The following is a 21,895-nucleotide window of genomic DNA, read 5'->3' on the forward strand; positions in this document are numbered from 1 at the left end:
TTTTTCTTTTAGAGAAGAGAGGAGAACTAAATGCAGAGAAGATGTTAACAAGAAGAGATGTGATTTAACTGCTACAGTGAGAGAAATAGAGAAACTGGATGAACCCATCCCCCCAACACTGTCTCCCCTCCTCCAACACCGACGACAGTCTGCGGCCTCTGCTGTAACACACTGTTGACATGTTACAAATGCTGCTCAGATTTGCACAATCTGTCAATCATACAGGCAGAGTTAAAAATAAGTCAGTAAAGACTTAGAGAAATATGTGATGCGGGTTCCTTCCTTCATTTACCCTCATCCACAAAGGCACTGCAATCATTCATACTGCTATTGTTTTTTGTCTAAATAATGTTTTTCGGCTCTAGTGGCCTTTATTTGAGACATGGGGCAAAGGTCAACCGGCCTGTACTCGAACCCTTGACGGTCGTGCGTGTCGGGCGCTTGAGCCCTTCACCATCGCCACATCCTGCCGATTGAAACTGTCTCAGTGTGTTCACATACTGTAGATGTGCAGCTATTTTGTTTCCGTCCTGTCGGGGTTTTGACAGACTGGGAGTGTATCCTCACGTCTGTAAATATCCAAGTATCTTCCCTGTCGACGAAGAAGCGGAGATCTACCCAGCAACTGCACTCCGCCGCGGGGGGGAAACTACTTGACATAAGCTGTCAGCCATTTACATATTAAGTATCTTTTTATGAATGTTTCATGTGCTGACCTAAATCCTTCCAGAGATGAGTAAAAGCAATATGTTGCACACAGTGAGCCCTGCTGATCACTACGGGCTTCATGGAAGAGCAACTCAGACCACCCAAGACTCAATTCATTTCAGATATTTGTTTTTTTTACAAAACACACAGTGAAAACAGAGACAGTGTAGCGTGGGCTCCGTCACACGGAGAAGTGCTTTACTCCCCATGGCAGATGTAATTAAAGCAACGCTTAAGCCCAGAGAGCAGACTGAAAGGCAAATAGACGGGGGGGCAACTGAAGAGAGGAAACTGCAGCTGCAAAGATCAGTCTGCTGAATCTGGAGCACTGCTTCCTAACTCCCGTTAGAGCAGAAGTGGAAACCTTCCATCAGTGCCAGACTGCGGCTCTTGTGGGACTCCAGCTCACCTTGTGGAAGTAATAATGTGACTTCAACATCCACAATAAAAATAGTCAGATTTTGATTTCATAAGTTTGCTCTTTCTCCAGTTTTTGAAACTTTACATCATAATCCGGAAGCAACACTCGTCTCTGTGGATACAGGACTCAGGCCTTTTCTGGTTTATACAGATTTTTGGTTTACTGTGACGTGAGGTCAGGGTGGGCAATGTAGACTTAAAGCAGGGTGTCAAAAGTGTGGCCTGGGGACCAGATGAGGTCCTTGTTGAGGTATTTCTCCTTTTGTGTGGCCCTTGGGTGGAATCTAGCAAATGGAGCTGTTGCAGATCAAGACGTTTTGTTTTTTCTTTGTATGACATTTTCAATGACAAATTTATGTCTTAAATGATACATTTTAGGTACAAAAAAAGTCATTATTTTTGTTTGCTTCCATGTTAATCTTATAGTAAGTAGGGCCAAAAATCTTCAGTGACTTTTTTACTTGAAAACAGACGTAATCACACCTAGTAGCTAAAATGAACTAAATACAGTCAAGGCTTTTCAAAGACAGTTCTCATTTTTTGTTGCTGGGATTAAACTAAAATTGATATCTTGATCCATAAGTTAGGAAACTGTACAACTTTGAGATCCTTTTTCAGACCTTTTTGTTTAAATGTTCTTTGTTGCTGAGCAGGTAAAAAGAAAAGAATTCACCAATTCATTGAAAAATAAATAAATAAATAAATAAATAAATAAATTGTGATCCCTAAGTGTTTTCAACTCGACAGGTTTGGTCCTCAGTGCAAAACGTTTGGAAACCACTGACTTGGTCATGATATTTTGTGGTACTATTGTGATAACGATAAAATAACTATTTATTCCTTCTTACTTAGGTAACTGTATGTTAACTGTACTGCATGAATCTCCACAAACACAAATATTGCTCTTTAAAAAATGTGTATCATGCATCTTTAGAACTCCAGTTTCATAAAGAAGTGTAATTTGCATCACTAAGCACAGCAAATGGATTTCATCATTTTTTTATTTATTGATACTCTTATTGAACAACAGTGGATAAAACTCTTATCCAATAAATACTGACAGTTTTGGCGAGCTAGGAATCATTAATTGGAGTTTGTTGTGAAAATGATGAATGAAAATTCTTATGTTTAGAAATTTGCCATAATAAATGATGCAATAAATGCCCACAGCTTCTTTGAGACTGACGTCCTGAGTCTGATTTTAGCCGGTCATCATCTTTTGCCTCTTTTCCACTGGGAAAAGGGGCATTTAAGGCTCTATGACACAAAAAGCAGGAACAATTTGTCCAGATTGCCTAATAAAAAAGCTTTGAATCCAACAGAAAAGAAAAGGCATTAAATGTTTATCCCCATCTATGTGTTCATCCATCCATCCTCGCTCAAGGGGCTCATTCATATGTCTAATTGCCTTATTTTTGCAGATTTTATTTTTAAAAAGTACATGGTAGTTGTTAACCAAAAATAGTAATCGATAAACACCAAAAGCAATTTTTAGTTTTTGCCTTTCCAAACCCGGGTCAAGTGTCGGAACGGGTGGATTTAAAGGAGGAAAAAAGAAATGTTCAAAAACAGAGCCAGGCAGGAAACAGCAGACTAAATAAAATGACATATGGGCTAATCCAAAACGGTCAGGAAATAAACAATAAAGAAATGATCAGAATAGAAACAAACACAAATGAAACTAAGAGTCTAAACAACTGCAGATTATGACATATGGAGAAAAATTATGAATTACAATCTCTGGCTCATATTGTTGAACTGCTACTTCTCAAATCAAGAAATAATGTCATATCTTAACAGCAGTGTTCTGAGTCAACTGAAATATTTGACTCTGTTGAAACTGAGCTACCTTTAACAGTCATGTTATTTTCACTCAGTTCTAGTTGTTTACCATCTATATCATAGTACTGCTAGCATTATTACATGGTAGCAACATGAGTCTGTTAAACCTTTAATCTCCAGACTGACTGGTCATTTATTGGTTGATTGCTTTAGGATTAGGTTTAGATAATCATGTTGGATCAGAAGGCTGATGATTGGGGTGGTAAAAAAAGAGCTTGGACTGTATTTAATAAACATTGTGAAAACTTCAGTGCCTGTGGTTATATGTCACTTTTTGAATGGTACTTGGTTTTGACAAGTTACTCAACGTTTTTCATGCAGCACAAGCTTGCAGTGCTCAACAAAAATACCTCACAACAAAATACCTCAAAACTTCTCCATAATGAGGATTTCTTCACTGTAAGAAAATTACTTTGATCCAAGTTACATATAACTTGGATCAAAATCCAAGTTACATATAACTTGGATCAAAGTAATCTGTTTTTAAGTTATCTGTTTAACTGAGGATGAGAATTTACTGTCGGAGACAAACCAACAAACAGAAGTGATCGCGAAAGAATGGATGTTTTTAGTAAAAGAATATGCTTAACTAAAAAACATATTAAACATACATTTAAATTACAACTTAAATGTAATTAAAGTTGTGGACTGTGACCTAATGATATATTTGTAATTGTTTGAGTGACTGCACCACTCAAACAGTGGTGCAGTCGCTGTGCTTCCATTCCAAATGTGGACAAAATCTAGTGGATATTCCACTAACATCGAAAAAAACACAATTCCACAATTGCAGTGTTTCTATAAGTTAGAAACTTGTCGTAACGGGTCTGGATAATTTTTTCATACGAATATACTGTATATCCATATGTTCATACGGATATACATCCGAACATACGAACAAACATATTTGTATGAATATGTTTGTTCATACAATAAGTCATTACAAAACATGCTGAGCCATCAGACAAGAGTTTCTTTGAAATTTCCATTTCACAAACTTCAAAAAGTCAAATTGCGCAATTCTGTGGTCAATGGGAATGCAACAACAATGGGCATATTGTAACCTGTCCAGTAAAATAACTGCTTATGAAAGCAAGATGAAGTCTCAAAGCTCAATATTTAGTTCTTGGGCAGACAACAAAAGCCAGTTTGACGTCTCCCAGTTCTGGTTCTGGCTAAGAAATCAGTCAGTACAAACTTCCTATTACACCAAAGCAGCACTGGGAGTCCTGGCCTCCTTCCAGGCCTGAAGCGTCCCCTTCAGAGGAATCCCAGGCATCATGTTTCCTGCTCACATGCGCGGCTCAGTGGAGGTACTTTCTTCCCCACCACTACGTCCTCCATCTGTCACGGTGACATGGCAGCAGCTCCACGGCCGAGCAGACATACCTGATCAATGATTCAGCATATCTGAAGGGGAGCAGGACCGAAGCAGAGCCGCAGCAGGGCTGCTGGAAGTTAGGCAGTGGAAACACACTGCTGTAGTTAAACTCAAATGATCATCTGGAGTGCTAACAGAGCTGTTGGGTCATGAGCCAATCTGGTAAAATAACATTTGAAACAGGCTGATCTTAATTTAGCCTTATAAAAAATGTAGATTTTTTTTTTGTTTTAAATAGAAATTATTTGTTTAAAAAAAAAAAAAAGATCTTTTGCCGTTATGCATTTTAAAACATAATATCTGCTGGAAAATGTGATAAAATGATCTGTAGCATCTCACCATTTGGTAACTTCATTACCCAACCTTTTAGGTTTTATAGAAAGAATAACATAATAATGTAATCTAAAAACTTTGCTTTATTCTACTTTGTTTCTTTATGTTATCTCTTTTTGATTTTTAATTTCATACCTGTATTAGTGGCGGGACTCGATTAAAAATTTTAATCAGGTTGATTGTAGGGTCTGTAAGGAATCGGTACATTAGCAAAATAAGCATCATTTTCAATTCAAAACCTGTTTTGCTGCTAAATTACTGTGTAAATAGACATATTAGTCCAACAACAAAGATATTTATTGTTTTTAATCTGTTATTTAGGTTCTTCAATCTTCAGATTGGAGCAAAGTGTTATTCTATCCATTCAGTTTCAGGAACGTCTGATCATTCATGGAGCTTCTTTAGAAAAGTGGACTGTAGATGCTGACATTAGCATGTGGGACATCTGTGCTGCTGCTGCTACATGTTTAGCATTGAGATGCTACTTCAGGCTTGAATAGTTTTGTTAACTCCTTTTAGCCTAATATCTGTTTTTTTTCAGCGTCCAATCAGCAAGTTTTTCTTTTTAAGCAAAAATAAAGCTCCAGTGGGCCAAGAGAAGCCTCTTTGCTAATGCTTTTGTTAGCAGATGTTGCTTGTGCGTCAGGTTTATGGGCGTTTCAGAAACGTGAGAATACAAAAGGTTCTGACTGGAATCGCCCCATTACAAAAAGCGATTAATTCCGCTAAAAACTTGAATGCATTAAAATCTATGTAGTTAATTAATTTAAATTAATGAGTTAAATATCTGGCACTGACCTGTACATAAGAGATTTAAAGTTCTGCTGGTTTTGTTATTTTTACTGTTACCTTGTGACAGAATGGTCTTAAATTCAAATCCTGGCCTGAGGTCTTTCTGTATGGAACTTGCTGGTACTTTGACTTCCTCCCACAGTTCAAACTAGGTTTAATTGCTGGCCTTACTTTTTTTTTTTTTTTTAATCTTAAGTGTTGGGAGTTATGTTTTTGTGTCACAACTCACCTTTGACCTTCATTCCTTCTGCATGCTGCCTGAACTCTCTCCATAAATGGTTGGTACATAAAGTCAACCACATTCAACATTTCTGCAGCTCCAACCTGCCCTCCTTTCCAGCAGACTCAAATATCTGGATGTTTGATCTGGTCTTGGGTTTATACTAGACTCCAGTCCTGACTCATCCCGGCTGTGCTGGAAAAGTCAGAATAGGCAGAAGATTATATTTATTATCCAGACATTTTCACTGCGGCGTGTTTTGTTTCTGAACTTTAGAGCGCTTTGCACTTGAGGTTTGCAATCAATCCTAAAGAGCTTTGGTGCATTTTTTCCCATAAACGGGCATTTCATAACTGCAGGTCTGAGCAGTTATAGTGCTGATGCTGAGGGTGTTTCTCCAATTTCTGTCATCTCCCATGTGACTGCACACACTCTAACACACACACACAGCAAAACTCTGATACATATAGCTTAGATTTATTGCATGTTGATCTCTAAAAATGGTGAAGCTTTCAGCTATTATTGAGTTGACGCTTACTCTAGAAAGGTCACATCAAGTTATGTTGGGATAAGCACGTTTATGGTTTCTCTTTTTTCAGTTCAATTCAGTTTATTTATGTAGTGCTAAATCACAATAAATGTCATCTCATGATTTAAGGGGCATCTGCAGAAAACCTGCCATTTGGTGATTTTCCAAACTTTAGAATGTGTCTTTTCTTTACTTCTGGAGTTAAAGATTCGTCTTTTCTGCCTGTCACATTTATACAAGATTTCTGTGTCGATATATTAGCATTCCTTTTGTGTTGATATAATTTTTTCTAATTTTTTATAAATTAAAAATATCACTTATTTTGAGTCAGTTAAGAAAATGTTTCTGTTTAGTTAATGTAAAACCCCACAATTCACTCAAACTCTGGTCGTTCCTGAATATTTCCAGTGTTTTAGAATATGTACATCTGCAGCTGCAGGGAATGACTGATGGCAGTTTGTGTCTGCCCTCCATCTTTGGCCCTAAGTATAAAATGAAGTCCTATAAATAATGAATGAGTTTTGAGTTGAGCTGCATTTCCTACATCATTGTTAATACTCGTTGCTTACGGTTTTTGTCCCTGAGGAGACGTCCACACACTGACTTTATTATCTCTGATGTAACACAGCCTTCCCTGTGTGCTGCCATTGTGTGTGTGTCCAGCTAAAAGGTCGATCAGAAACCACACAGAGTTTGTTTACATTCGGTTTATTGCTAAGTGAATTATTAACGATTGGTCTTCGACTAGCCGCTACGCTAGAAACTATGGCAATATATAGAAAAGGGATATTAATACCAATTTGTATCAAAAATAAATCCTGACATTTATTTTTAATTTTAACACATTAGCAGAAATACTACATTGTCAGCTTTTATCGCCTAATGTAATTTCTACTGCCGCAGAAAATCGTCTTTATTTGCCAGTAATTTGTCTTTTCTTGACGACTATGTAAGCAAAAAATTCCCCTTGATATTAAGAGCTTTAAAATTGCTATAAAATGCCAATCATTTAATCTTTTTCAGAGCTTCTTACTTTCTTCAATCTAGACGTTTTCATATGTCTCCTTAGTAATTACCTTTTATGCTGTATGACACCTTTGTTTTCTTTTAGCCATTTTAGCTCAGGCAGGAAGTTGGTCTTGAGATTTTATTGAAGAATTGAGTTAATATTGCAATTTCATTCTTGATATATTATCACTCATACTGTTATTTATGACTTTATTATTGTATTTTCCTACTTATTTTTGTATGACTGTCATAATTTTATTTTATTCTTATACAACTTTATTCTATGAAAAAAAAGGAAAAAAAAGATTCTTAGCCTTAGCCCTCATTGAATTGGGTCGCTCAAATTGCCATGAAAATGTTGAATATGAGTTGCATATGAGGGGAAAAAATTGGATTTTGGTTGCATTGCCTGCTGTCTACACTAACATAATGTATTTGGGGTGGCAGAAGAAGAAGCTCACCCAGGGAGCCTTTAGTGCAAGAACCGCCACTGGTCTCTGCTGTTCGCTTCCTACTCTGGCGCTGAATGTCTGCTGTTTTGTTGGGATAAAATAAAGTTTCACTTAAAACGTTTCTAATATCTTTGGGTTGTGGTTGAGCCGTTAACCTAAGTAAAACCGTAATTTCTCTCATAATTTTTAGGCGCTGAGTCTCATACTGTCTGTTTCTCAGCTGAGCTTGAGTGTGTGTGCGCGCGTGTGGGGGTGCGTGTGTGTGTGTGTGTTCCATTTCCCTCTCCCTCCTCCTCCCGTCGGGAGGGGCGGGGTCAACATGACGTTACATCAACACGAGCAGCTAGTTGCAGATGTAACACCGGCTCGCGCGCGCTGTCCCTGCGGCTCCCGTCGGAGTTAAACCGACACGTTTCGGACTTTTGGCGCAGGTAGAGACGTTTATTATTTGTATATTCATCTTATTTTCTAAAACGTACAGGCGTTGTGGTGTGTTCCGTTACTAGTCAGTTCTTGGAGAACCTATGTAGTGAACACGGAGAGCTGGAGGAGCGCTGGATACCTGACGGCTAATAGTGAGTTTTGATCATAATAGTGGTGCTGAATTTACCTATGTCCATAAAGTTGTCCTTTATGAGTGTTTGATTTGAGAATTCCCGCAGCTTGTCTTAACTTACATAGTATTTCAAGACCAGGTCTTACCTCTATGTTAAAACTAAAGTTAATTGACACAGAACGTGAGTTTTTGTTAATGAAGTTGTGAAGTGACATTTCCATGTGCTCTCTGTGAGTGCAGTAATGGTAGTAGTGAACATTTGCTTACAACAGCGATACCGTCTACAACATTTAACTTATCAGGAGCCAGTTTTTTATGGATCTTGATATAATTTTCCTACGATTTTTGCACTGCCAGCACCCCCAACTTAAAATGAACAACCACCGCCCCCCCGACCCGTACATCTCCTCCACTTGAACATTTCAGGGCGTCTTAAAAATTAAAAATGAGCTTCTCCCCGGGTTGCATTATTCATCGTTTACACGCCGGGCTGTGATTGGCTGCGACTCCATGTCGATCCGTGTGGCAACAATCCTTCCCATCATCCACCCAGCAACTCCGTGTTCCTCATGCCGTGGTGATTTCTCTGCCTCCAAGGGCCTTTTTTTCCTGCAGCATCCAGCGTGGTAGCTATGGAAACAGCAGCACTGACCCTGGGTGAGCTTGTTACAGTTACGCTGGGCTTGACCTGGATTCCTCACCGCATCCCAGGCAGGGCGGCCACGGCTTGGACAACTGACCCGCTTCTCACATTGATTAGTGATCAAGCAGCTGAGGCGATAATCCAGCACATGTTTATGAAGTTCTGATTGACCTTACTGCTGTTTGTGTACTTTGTGAGGTTATCTCTTCAGGTCTATGAGGGTTTCTTAAAGCGTGGAGGGAAGACGTACTATCAATGTGACATGAAGCATTTCTTATTTTCCTATATTCAGTGTGCTACTAAATTTAACTTCTTCGGTTTCTTGCTTCCCATTCATCATCTGCATGAATGAACGTTTTGATGTGAAGATTCTGACGTCTCTGCCCCTACACATTCTTCTGCTTCCTTATCTTTTAGTATTTGGAGAACATATTTCTCATGTTTGAGTAATGGATAGATTTATTACCAACCTTGATTTAAAAAAAAGTAAATATCTTGCGGAAAAAAAAATGTTGGGGGAATAAAAACATGATTAAAACTAATTGTTTTTAATAAAAGAAACTGTCTAGCTACTACTGGCAGCCCTCCGGTCAGTCCCTTTCACCAGTAGGAGAACACTCAGTCTTCTAAAATTACACTTCACAAGGTTAAGACATACAGAGAGGCTAGAACTAATGACAACATTCACTCTAACAAGGTTAGAAGTTAGATAAATTCTCTCAGATCTCCTTAATTTTGTGAAATTAACCGATTTTTACACGTGAAACCGATTTTATCCACAGATCTTATGAACCTCTGTTAATGTCTGAAAATCAACCAAATGTCCCCTTTTGCTTCGCAGTGAGAGGGCTGACTGACAGACCACCAGGTCACATATGAATATGCACGGTTAACAATAATCACGCCACTGTTTCTGGTTCACATGGCAAGATTTTAAAATTGTCTGACAGTTTTCAAAACCTGAGACAACACACATGGCAATAAAAAAATGTCAGGTATAACAGATTTGGTTGTACAGTGCATGGTGTCGAGCAACATACCACACACCAATTTCTCCGACATACCAACAGTCAGAGGTCAGACGGAAAATATCACAAAACCTATTGAGACCAAACAAACAGAGTAAACAAACATGGCTGACTGGGAAGAAGCAATGGTGACCATTTGTGGACTATTTAGCAGAGACAAAAAAAACTATACAAAGAAATCTCTGCTGTCCACCGGAGTTTCTGGTGCGCCATGGAAGTTGTTTTGTCTTCTTTGCATTTTGAATTCCCTTCCATGATTCCGTCACCTCAGTTTCTTATTAGCTACACGTCACATTCAACAGGCCGCGTTCACGTTTGTGCTCGGGGAACAACACCACACACGCTGCTTCACCACACCTAAACAATCCAACATGTTGGATATCTTTCAGATCAGAGCGGTCCTGTCGTCCTTCCCAGAGGACCATATTACCCTTAACACACCACACACAGCATAAGGATCTCTTAAGATTATCTTTAGAGCCATGCCAATAATCGCAGCGTCCTTAAGATGGTAAGAAGGGGGAAATCGGGACAAACATTGGCATAAAAATCTTTTGTGAACAAAGCAGCTCTAGTTCCCAGGCTCTTTAGAGCAAAAACAGGCCCACAGTATAGCAGATCCTCCGCTATACGTTAGAATGGGCATGAGTTGTCCTGTGTTTCATGCCATGCAATTCCGGAGTATCTGTTGCTGAAAAACCTCGTATTTCTCTTATTTGTCCAAAGAGAAATCCTTGCAAACTCTACAGTTTGTATGCTTGTAATGGCAGGACAGAAAATGTTTTTTTCTCTCTCAAACAAATTGGTTGATACGTTGGTAAGGGTTGTCATGGAGACTTGATGACCCATCAATCCATATTTCACATCAATAATTGTGCTCTTACTGATTTTCTCTTTGAGCATTTCTCAATGTAGGATATTTTCCCCCTTGACCCAGTGTCCTCTAATTAAAGGGTGGATTTAAAAAACATACTGTTGATATAATACAGTAAAATCAGAATTATTTAATTTTATTGAAGCATTTTTTTTCACCAAAGGTGTCAGTAAATCTGTCCATCAAATACTTATATTCACCAAATACGTGAATTCTTCACGATGAATCACAACAAATTCCATTTTAGCTTTTGCACCAGTTGTGGTGCAAAAACAAACAGATGTTGTGGATGAAGACTCTGCCGATAGAAGCTAAAGGTGGCTCTGCTCATGGAACCGCTCGCTGGCTGCCCACGACTCAGCTGCAGGCTCCCTGAGCTGTCAGCTTGTTGTCGGAGCCAGACTGCGTAGGAGTTCCTATTTCTGTCCGTTCTCCAAGCCATCCTCCACCTCTTGCTGAAGCATAACAGAAGTCAGCTCAGTTAGCCTCTGTGGATTCTGCCTGCCTGTCATCAAGATGCCTCTTCTGCTGCTTATCCCGCCGACTTGGATGTGTCAGGGCGCCCCACTAAGAAGGGAAGCAGCTGATTTGCTCTGTCTGTGGCATGAGATCAAAGTATCCTTAAAGCAGTTTGTCAATCAACATGGAGGAAATCTTCAGCTATTTGGGTTACCCAACAGAAATAAGTGGCACATGTTCATTTTGCTGCTGCTTGCATGTTGAGTGTTGGGTGTTGAAGACAACTAAATCCAGCAGTTGCTTGATTTGAACACTTTTTTATTGGGTTTCAAAAAGTCTTTGGAGTGTCTTTTTCCACTGTTGTATTGTAGATTTGCTAGTGTGTTTGGTATCACTGTTCTGTTCTTCAGCGTATCATACCTGATAGTCCAGTAGTCCTGGTTTGATTGGGACCAAAATGTCAACATTTGCTACATTTTCAGCTGCTGCTTGTGGTTCTCTTTCACACTGCAGTGTGTCAGATGAACCAAACCCTTTGCGTAACCTACCCCCCACTTCTCAATAAAATATTACTGAGTTGATATGAAGGCGAGGATGTGATGGCGACAGAAAAGTGGAGAACATAACTCAGAAAAATTGTAACATTATGGAAAATGACATGATGTCAATAAGCATGGTTAATTTTGAGGGCTGTGTAGGTGTAATAATGTGATAAAATCACAAGTTCCATTTTATTCAGTCAGTATTTAACACAGGTAACACACAAAAATGTTTAAACACAATGATGTGCTTCTTTTTTTAAATTCAGTATCTGAAAAATTTAGCTCTTCATGTTATGAAAAGATGGTCGGCCCTCTTGATACAAAAGAAAACTCTGGTTTTTAAGAAAGTGGCAGCTTATCAATTAATTGTCGATTGATAAGACCAATCAACTATTGATGAACTAATTAGTCAATAACTTCAATCCCTAGTTTGAATGCTTATGTGAATGCAAGCAGACAGGAGACTGATTCAAAAGCAGGCTCATGGTCTTTAACCAAAGACAAAAGAGAAATACTGCAACCGTCTGTCTTGAGTAGTCGTTCATTATTTGTGTCGTATTGAATCTCTCCCACTTAAGTTCTTGGTTTCAAGCAATATCGACAACCAAGGGGCCTGTCAGATTGATCTATTACCAAGGAATTAAAGTTTTAGACAGAAAATCTGTCAAATTTAATCATCGCCATGTTCCCACAAATCTAGATATAATGAACTTTGACACCGTTTTTAAACTTCATCAAACTTTGTTTAGTATACATATTTTAAATATTCTGCCTTGCTCCTGTCAGATCTGTAGGTCTAGTAACCTCTTTTGGTCAAACGGCCTTTTCTCTCTGAGACATGAATTTGTGGAATTCTTAATATCAGGACTTGAAACCGATTGCAGACTTGTTGCCTTGTTCACATGAAGACTGATGCAGTTTCTCTCAGAAGACCAGTCCTGTAGACATGATTAACAGCAGCCCACGATGGTTTTATGTTTGTTTCATTGTGCTCAGTTTTAAAGTCATTTTAAGATTTATGTTGTATATAATATTTTATCTTACCATGCTGTTTTACTGTCTTTGTTAAAAGACTTTTTGGCACTACTAACCTTCACTGGACAGTAAATTGGCAGGAAACGGGGAGGAGAGAGAGGGCAAATTGCCCCAGCAATTGAACCCAGGACGACCATTTTGAGGACTACAGCCTGCCCGTTATGCTTGTAGTCTACCAACTGAACCACCCAGTCCCAGCACCTCCCGTTTGACTGCCTTTAAACTGTTTTATGTTGTTAAAGGTCCTTCTTCGGATGTGTGTTGCAAATGAGCTTGAGGCCATAAATGTTCTAGTGTTTCTTACTTATGATTACTGCCTGTTCCTGTGCAAGTAACCAAGAAAGAAAGATCCACCTTTATTGATAGGCCAAATTGTCACCAATACCTGATCTAGAATTTATTTCAATATTGGGACAGATACAGACATTCTACATCCACCTCCCAAAATAGTCAAATCTGTGAGTAGTGCCAGCTGCAGATGTCTACACTGATCCTGAGAGAAGCCAGTTGTGCTGAAGCTGATTTTATTTATTCCCGTGTCGTTTTCCAAAGCATTCCATTGTGAGTGGATCTCTGGCCTGGGAAGACCCTGTCTGCCCTGAAACCATGTGAGTCACTCGCGGACAATACGATTCTGTCTTCCTCTCAGGAATTAGACTAGATAAAGCATTCAGAGCCACCGACCCACTTTTTCCTCTGTCACATGATGGCCGTAGTACTCGACCAATTGTGTTAGGAGAGGTTAAAGAAGCTGTGAGGGCTTTGAGAAGCCCTTGATTGTTTTGTCTGCATCCTGTTTTAAGATAGCGGCTTTCTGTTGTAGATGTAATGGACCAGCAGAGGGCGCTGCACTCCGATTGCCTGGTCTCAGGAATCCGCACGCCTCCTGTCAGACGCAACAGCAAGCTGGCGAGCCTGGGACGCATCTTCAAGCCATGGAAGTGGAGGAAAAAGAAAAGTGAGAAGCCGAGGCCCCCTGGAGGTGAGCGGTGAGACAGACTGGTTTCCTCCTGCGTTTTGGGGCATCGGCTGGAGGATGGGGAAGAACGGAGCATGCTCTTGCTCACGGTTTCTCATTTTTTGCCAGACACTTTTTGGGCCAATTTTCATGAATGTTTGTGTTGTTCAGTGGCCGAGAAGAAGGCAGCTGTACGACAGAAGAGAGATGAGCTCGTCAAGCGAAGCCCCGGGGAGATGGAAACAGGTGCAAAACCAGAGATTAACGCCCTCCCCTCCCCTTCACCAAGCATGCACACAAACAGTTCCAGGCTCATCACAGTCTACTTGCTCAGCCACATGATGCCCAACTGCTAAACAGACTCACTGCTGTCCTTTCTGTGGCTTTTACGCAGAGTCGGATCTCACTTGTGGGGGGAACGGCGAGGATCCTGACACCCCGACCCAGTCAGACGGCGAGGACAGAGACGAGGAACTCATGGCCCCCCTGGCCAGTGCCAGTGAGGACCTGGGAAGCGATTCAGAAGCCCCAGCAGGTACAAACCAGCAGCTGTCACAGAGGGCACAAATATGACCTTGTCAGAAGTTATTTCTCTGAAAACCTTACAGTGTTTATTGGCAAATTCAAAGCTGCAGGAATCAATATTTACATTTAAACAAGAGGGAAAATTAAAGTATAGATTCATCATCATCCTTTTCTTTAGCCATAAACTTTAATGCATTGTATTGCGATGGTACACAATAGACCTACAGGTGGTAGTTCAAAATTAAAGAAGAAAATTCTTGTGTTTAGGGTTGAGGTACTATATCAGTGTGTTGGCCTATTATTCTTATCTGAGTGTTATCACTGCTCAGATAAGTGAGCAGTGATAACACTCAGTTTACAATCTGAGCGTTATCACTTAGAATCAACAAATGAAGTTATAGAGTAACTTTAAAGTTTGTTCCCATATTTGACTGTCAAAAAGGTCTTAAAGACGAGAAGACAGTTCTCTGTTGCTATGTCCCACACAAGATTGTAGATGTGCCTCCATTACAAATATGAGGACAACTTTGTTGTGCTTATATAACACGCTTTGGCAATCGTAGTGTTTTCTTTAAAAAGAAACACGGTTAAAATCACACATTAATAAATGCTGCACCATCATCATCCAAACACTTTCTGTCATTGTCTTTTTCATTTCCCCTTGCAGAAACATTCGGTTGTTGATCACATGACTTGTGTGAAAAAAGTGTTTCCATTGCAGTTTTGTGAAATAGACAAATTTCTATATGGCCAAAAAACCACCTCCACCCAGCGCCGAAACAAGTTTGCTTCCATTTAACAAATTGGTTTTTGAGATTTCAAATTGCGCAATTACGTATATGGTCAATGGAAACAAAACTTTCTGCACACCACTGTAGCCAAATCTAATTGGTGATATAACACACTGAGTAACATAGTCCATGAAGACATTCTCTGCCTGGCTTTGGAGTATGACAAGAACTTGAGAATACTAGAATTATGGCGCTCTTTACGCCAGCATGTTGGAGTCGTTATTTAATTTCTCTTTGGGATCAATAAACTATTTTTTTTATTTTGAAATTGAAATGCTGGATGTCGAATAGAGAATAATAACATGATCTAATTGATTGTAAATAAATTGCTGTTAATTGAAGTGAGATTTTTGTGTTCAGTATATTTAACTAGAAAATAAAAGTGTGCAGTAAAATTTGTTTCCTGAGAGGAGATGGTCCACCAGGTGGAGACAGAGACTTCAGAAACAAACCAGGCCTTGCTCCCTTTTCAGTTCAAGATGTGGAAGAAGATCCGAAGGCGGCTGGAGAAATCAATCGGGGCGAGGACGAAGACGCAGAAGACGGGAACGTGTCACTAAGCAACTCCAGTGAGGAGCGGACGATGGAAACGGCAGAGGCTGCTGAGGCAAAACAGGAAATGGTGGCAGCCAAGCCCCAGAGACGAGCCAGCACCCCTCCTCCACCAAGTCTTCCTGTCAAGCTGCTCACCAGGCTGGGCAGCTTAGATGGTGAGTTGACCTTGACGAACAGACAGACATGCGTTCTGGTACTAGTGTCTGACCGTTTGCTTCTTCAGGTGCTCCTCCAGTTTCTGTGAAAAAGTCTCCCGCCACATTACCGAGGAACTTCACACTCCCCAAAGAACCTCACGGATCCCTGCTGAGAGGCAGGATCTCTACACCCACCGGCTCTCCGCACCTTGGGGCCCTTCACCAGCCACTGCCCCCCAGCTGCATCATTGAGGAACTGCATCGTGCCCTGGCCACCAAACACAGACAGGAGAGGTCAGGTTAATGTTGGTGTTGAAATGGAATGAAAGTTTGGGAAAGGTTTTCATTTAATGACTGAAAATGTTCTAGATACAATGTCTCGGATGTGAATATACCTCTTGACCTTTTTTTTTCCATATTTGGTCACTTCATAACCACAAACGTCAATATAGTCATAATTGTAATTGTCATGATTGATTAATAGTTTTTCAGTTAGTTTTAAGAATGAAAGTCTGGAAAGTGTGTCATGCATTTTTGTTCAGTTCTCTCGGAGTCAAAACTTTGTAGAACCGACTTCTGTAAAATTTGTTTCCCAAGAGAAAACAAATCTTACAGACAAACTTTTATTTTCTAGTTAAATACATCTTCAGATCTTTTTGGGTTAAGTCTCTACGATGTTTACAGGTGTAGATTTCCCTATCAAATTATGTTTGCTGGGTTTTTTCATAAAATAAAAAAAGCGTGAGATGTTTTTCCCATTCCTTCTTCACAAGAGCTCAGTGTTAATTGCATTTGAACAAATCTGAAGTGAAAAACACTTATTTAAAACACTTTGAAAACCATGTACCCCTTTTTGTAGACTTCAACGTTGTGCATCGTTTTTGGGTTTTTGGGTTATAGAATAGAATAGAATAGAAGTACTTTATTCATCCCAGCAGGGAAATTACTTCGCAGTTACAGCATAGAGACAAGACACAATAACAACTACCACTGAGTAGTAGTTGTAGATAAAATAAAAAATAAAATATAAAATGCCATAAATTGTAAAAATTAGTCTCACATCAGTAACCCCAACAAACAGTTTGTGGTTGTCTCACAAGCTGTTAAACCCCAGTTCACACATGATTTTTTTCCCCGATTTTCCCCTTACGACAACATAATCAAACCTGTTATACCTGCGATTTCCTGCTCATGTGTGGTCAAAATTGTGTTAATGAGTGTGAATGAGGCTCAACATTCCTGCTTATTTTCAATTCAGCATTTGAATTGTTTTTGCATTGATCGAAACAATTTTTTTCCTTTGCTGCTTTACCAAAGATGACAATGAAAGATCCATCTTGTGACATGTGATCCCAGTTTCCAGACGAAGGAAGCCCGCTGTTCCCCGAAGCGCAGAGCGGATGGCCGGCTGTCTCGGACGTCCAGCATGGAGAGGGAGTCACTCGGGGAGATGGACGGCAAGAAGAGGTCAGACGAGAACAAGGAGAACTGTAGCCTGGATCAGTACGCCAGCGACCAGGACAGCTGGAACGAGTCGGTAATCTCTGGTAGGTGTGCTGGCACCAGAGCTGTGCCTTCAGATTTCCTTTTCTTTCTCCCTATTGCATAGTGCACAAAGCTAACTAAATGTAGGCGCCATTCCAGATGATTATGAAGCGATCTAATCTTTATTGATGGCCTTTCCAGCCAGGGGATGACAGGCAGATTAGAAGCGATGATGAACAGCACACTTGCTGGCGTGAACTTCCAGCTGCCTATCAGCATCTGCTGTGGTGGCCTAATTCCTGGACATCTAACTGTGACTGGGGCAGAAACTGTTAAACTGTTGGGCTGCAACATTAGCACAGATGTAACAAATGTCTGGTTCCAGCATTTGGTTGATTGGATGTAAATATATAGTGGCTACAAAATCAGTGATGCCAATCTGGGATTAATATTAATTAAAATTTTGTAACATTTTACTTTTCAAAATGTATATGTATGCTTTGGTCCATACAGAAAAACAAGAGTAGATTATTTGGACTGAAGGGGATCTTCTTACTGAGATTCTCTTAAACCTTCAACACCTTAATAAGTTTTTCAAGAAAAAACCTGAACTGGAGTCAAATTCTAACAATGGAGGTTTTTAGGGATTCTCTGATCAGGTGATCACTGTCAATCACCTGGATTGGTTGTTAATTTTTTTGCTTTAGGTATAAATGCTATGTCATCTGGTAAATGGAAAAAAGGATCTGGCAATAAATTCATCTGATTTAGACATAAAACATGCAAAATACTTTAGACACAATGCAGCAGCAGGTTTTTCAGTTGTCAAGAAGACAACTGAAAAACCTGCAATCAGTAAAACAATATTTAACAGTAAGACTCTCGGTACCCTAAATTATACAAGAGTCAAATAAATCTCACAACACTGCCCGTACAGTACATAATGTCAAGTAAAAAAGAAAACATTAACTCAAAGTCAAATGTAGGTTGCATCAAAATAAACAATTCTAACTTACTAAATCCAAACTTCCTGAGGGCATTGCTAATTGTTTGGTACTGGCTCTGATTGAGCGGAGTAATTCTACAGAACAGGAAGGAGGCAGAGGAGACCGACTTTTATTTTTCTTTATTCTTTTTTTTCAGAGCTTATCCGTTTCATATTAGGACAGCTAAAGTTGTAATACATATTTAAAAAGTTTTTTTTTGTTTTTTTTTTAAGTTACAGGTTTAAGCAGGCATTCAATGTGAGAGTTCACTGTCTGGTGGAGGTTGAACGTGAAATATGAACTTGCCAGTATCGCATGTCGGCGGTCCAACAGCGAGAGCAGAACCCAGAATCTTCTACCGCTAGTGCTATTGTTTTAATAATTTTTCAGGTTATTTGCTTAGCTTTTTGATTGTCATCCTCATCTGGGTGAGTGTTGGTAGTTGTGAGATGCGACGTCTGATTGCTCTGGATGTCTTTTACTTGCAGTGTAGTCAAAGTCTGTCAATGCTTGTTTTTTAAATGTCCTATTTGATTCGTTGTGCTGATGCACTTTGGTGTGCTTCATCTCCGAGGTATTTTTCTTTTGCAACATGTAAATTTCCCCATTCACTCTCAGAGTGTTGAAGTTCCACACGACATCACTTATTTGCTGTTGCTCGCTTGCGCAGTGTGAAGGAAAGAGGGAGAGACGCTGCACACTGGGCCTCTGCAGACTGCAAAGTATGAGATGCAGGTGATCGGTTTTTGTGATCGGCAATAAGAGACAGTGATCAGCAATCACTGATCAAATACTGTTTCACAGAAATCGGTGATCATGATCGGTGGCCGATTGATCAGCACACCTCTAGAAGTTTTGTATCTTTTTAGGTAAAGTTGCTGATGTTTTAAGATTATTTCACCTTAAAACGTCAGAATGAGCTGTTTAATATTCACCCAGTCAAGAACCAGAGGCTTTTAAGATGTGAATGAGGACACTTGTCAAACCAAAACAATAGAATTGTAATGAAAAACTTGTATTCTCAAAATTCTCTGGACTCCTCTCTGACAGTAGACTCTTGATGGCCAACAAATTGTTAGGCTTAGGGAGCACTTACTTAAAACGGCCCTAGTTAATGTATCTTTTCCATCTAATTAATGAAATCCTCATTGGAAAACAATTTACTTTTACCCAGGTAATCTTTGATATCAAAATATTCCTAACACTCATGCTAATATTTGGTTAAATATCAGTGGCTTATTGGTTGAACCATGTAGTTTGTTGACAAATGCATCTGCAAAGCAGGAGGTGATGATTATTACAGGATATGAAAGTGGCAGTACAAAGCAATCAAAGCTGTTCAGTTTGGATCCACTGACATCTAGTGGCTAAAATTTGAACCTGTACAATAAATTCCATAAGTTTTTCTTAAGTATTAAGGGTCCATGTCTTTACAGGGGCAGCAGCTCCTTCAGCGTAAATAACATGTACATTTTTAAACAAATGCACATCTAAGAACCTTACTGTATGTTTCCTATTAGCACTGTAATGTATCTTCTTGATGTGATTTAAATTCATATTTTTCCAGTAGATTGTTTTTTGCCAGAAACACTTCATATTTATATAGATGTTTTTTAAATGTATGTCTGTTTTTCTTTGAGCATGTAAAATTCATGAGCAGTAAATATTGTGCTAGTATCAGTATTGAACCAAAAAAAGCAAGGCAGTTGCAAGTCTTTAAAATTGTGATGCTTTTGATGGGTCAGATAGACTCAAGAAATTGTAACAGCAGCTGCGCAGGGGGCCCAATTAAATTTTTTGTCATGGGGCCCAAGATTCATGGCGGCGCCCCTGAATCAGGGCAACGCTCCAGGTATGTTTTCGAAGAAGGAATAACATTATACAATGATGTAAAGCTCATAAAAGTTGATTTCACATAATGCTGCTGCTAGTGGGCTGGAAGCTTCGACCCCCTGCCTTCCCTGTAAATCTGGCCATGATGGCAGCTGAAAAACTACCATTCCCTTACCGAAGTGTGTTCTGAACTTCAACAGGAACACTCCCACGCAGGATGAGGAAAGAGCTCCTGGCCGTGAAGCTTCGGAACAGGCCCAGCAAACAGGAGCTGGAGGACCGCAACATCTTCCCGGTCCGCAGCGACCAAGAGCGACAGGAAATCCGCCAGCAGATAGAGATGAAGCTGGCCAAGTGAGTCGCTGTGTGTGGACCCAGCTCAGCACACCGTCAGACCCCCCACCCCTCTCATCACCTCATGTACAGTATGTCGGCTCATTTCACATCACATCGCTTGTTTGTCTACATTTTACCTGCTTTTGTCTTCCTTTTGTAACACCTAACATCCCTATAAGAAGCACTCACTCTTTCCTTATTCATAGCAATGCATTGTGGGGAATATTTGTTCTCATGGATAAGCATGGCTACTTTTTTAGTCATCAAAGATTACAAACATTAGGGTGATATGGCAATATAATACCTAGGACTGGATGATATGGACTCTGGATTTTATCACTCTATGTTGTGATTCTGTTGTGATAACAATATCAATGATGATTAAAAAAAATATTTTCTATATCACAGAGCTGGTTTGAGTAATGGCTTTAATCATGTTATCAAATTTACATTTATTGAAGTTCTTGAAATACAAACAGTGGACAAAGTTATGAAAATAACACCTATGACAATAGTTTTTTATATGAAGTTAAATTTATGGAAATGAATTTATCGGTGCACCTATTTCCTTAATTAGGGGAAATTGATGATCGGCCGATCCTTGCATTTGAAACCAAAGGTCTGAAAACCAGCCGTCAGAGGACTGACTGTTAGACCTGCCCTGCAGGTCACATCTGCACATGCATGGTTAACAGAAGCCACCCCACTGTTTACAACTTAGCATCTTTGTCACCACGTTTAGCAACTTTTCAGACAAAAACAATCTGTATTGCCTAAAATCAGAATTGGCAGGTCAGTCTTTTAAAGATGGGTGATTGGACAAAAAACTGCAATCATAATCATAATGCAGATGTCTGTGTTGCTTTTGAATGATATTCAGCGCAGAACGCAGGTTTACGTTGACAAAGATTTCATTGTTAATAGTCTGCACCTTTCTGAGTTTCTTTCTTTTCTTTCTAGTACTGGTCTTTCTGCTGCAGAATAATTCCTGGAGTGAGGAAGGGGATTTTCTGAAATGCTGAGGTGGACTGAACAGAGCAGTGTGATCGGATTTGTCATTGTGTGCTCTTATTGCAAGGACTCTTATTAGGCTGTTTTTCTGCTAATAACACAAAGACTGGCTCTGCTAGCAGAAGTTTAGTTACAACACCAGCATTTATACCTGAAATCTGTAACAATCGCATCATAATTTTCAGAGTTGCATAATAGATGTGTGCTGAACAGAAAATTAGGAGGTGTATCAACTTTTCGGCCTCACACATTTAACTTTGCTTTGCTTTTACAGTACATGTTCTGCAGTTCACAAGCAGTTCCAGAGTTTCTTAAGCTGTTCACTCCAAACATGCTCTAAATGGAGACTGGCCTTTTTACAGAAACAGACTAACTCCATTTCTAGGTGAAAATACAGAAATAATCATTGGCGTGTGTGTGTGTGTGTGTGTCTGTGGGGGTGTGCGTGTGTGGTTG

General features: G+C 39.6%; 1 protein-coding gene and 1 long non-coding RNA gene across 5 annotated transcripts in view; one reads left to right on the top strand and one right to left on the bottom strand.

Moving 5' to 3' along the window:
• The window catches only part of phactr3b (phosphatase and actin regulator 3b), a 51,463-nt gene that overhangs the window by 9,515 nt on the left and 20,053 nt on the right, over positions 1-21,895 (top strand). The window contains exons 1-8 of one of the 4 annotated variants that reach the window (XM_032549948.1): positions 8,006-8,116; positions 13,646-13,804; positions 13,952-14,026; positions 14,175-14,315; positions 15,570-15,806; positions 15,875-16,082; positions 17,145-17,335; positions 20,293-20,446. In XM_032549948.1, coding sequence (XP_032405839.1) covers positions 13,651-13,804; positions 13,952-14,026; positions 14,175-14,315; positions 15,570-15,806; positions 15,875-16,082; positions 17,145-17,335; positions 20,293-20,446 — 1,160 coding nt within the window. In that variant the 5' untranslated portion in view covers positions 8,006-8,116; positions 13,646-13,650. The other 3 variants (XM_032549950.1, XM_032549949.1, XM_032549947.1) reach the window with 3 other exon arrangements.
• On the bottom strand, positions 1,957-21,869 carry LOC116710741 (uncharacterized). Its single transcript, XR_004337124.1, has 3 exons — positions 21,184-21,869; positions 10,071-10,078; positions 1,957-1,968 (listed from the first exon to the last, which is right to left on the bottom strand). It is a non-coding gene; the product is annotated as an uncharacterized LOC116710741 (long non-coding RNA).

Source organism: Xiphophorus hellerii, chromosome 20 (genome assembly GCF_003331165.1).
Source record: "Xiphophorus hellerii strain 12219 chromosome 20, Xiphophorus_hellerii-4.1, whole genome shotgun sequence".
Taxonomy (NCBI): Eukaryota; Metazoa; Chordata; class Actinopteri; order Cyprinodontiformes; family Poeciliidae; genus Xiphophorus; species Xiphophorus hellerii.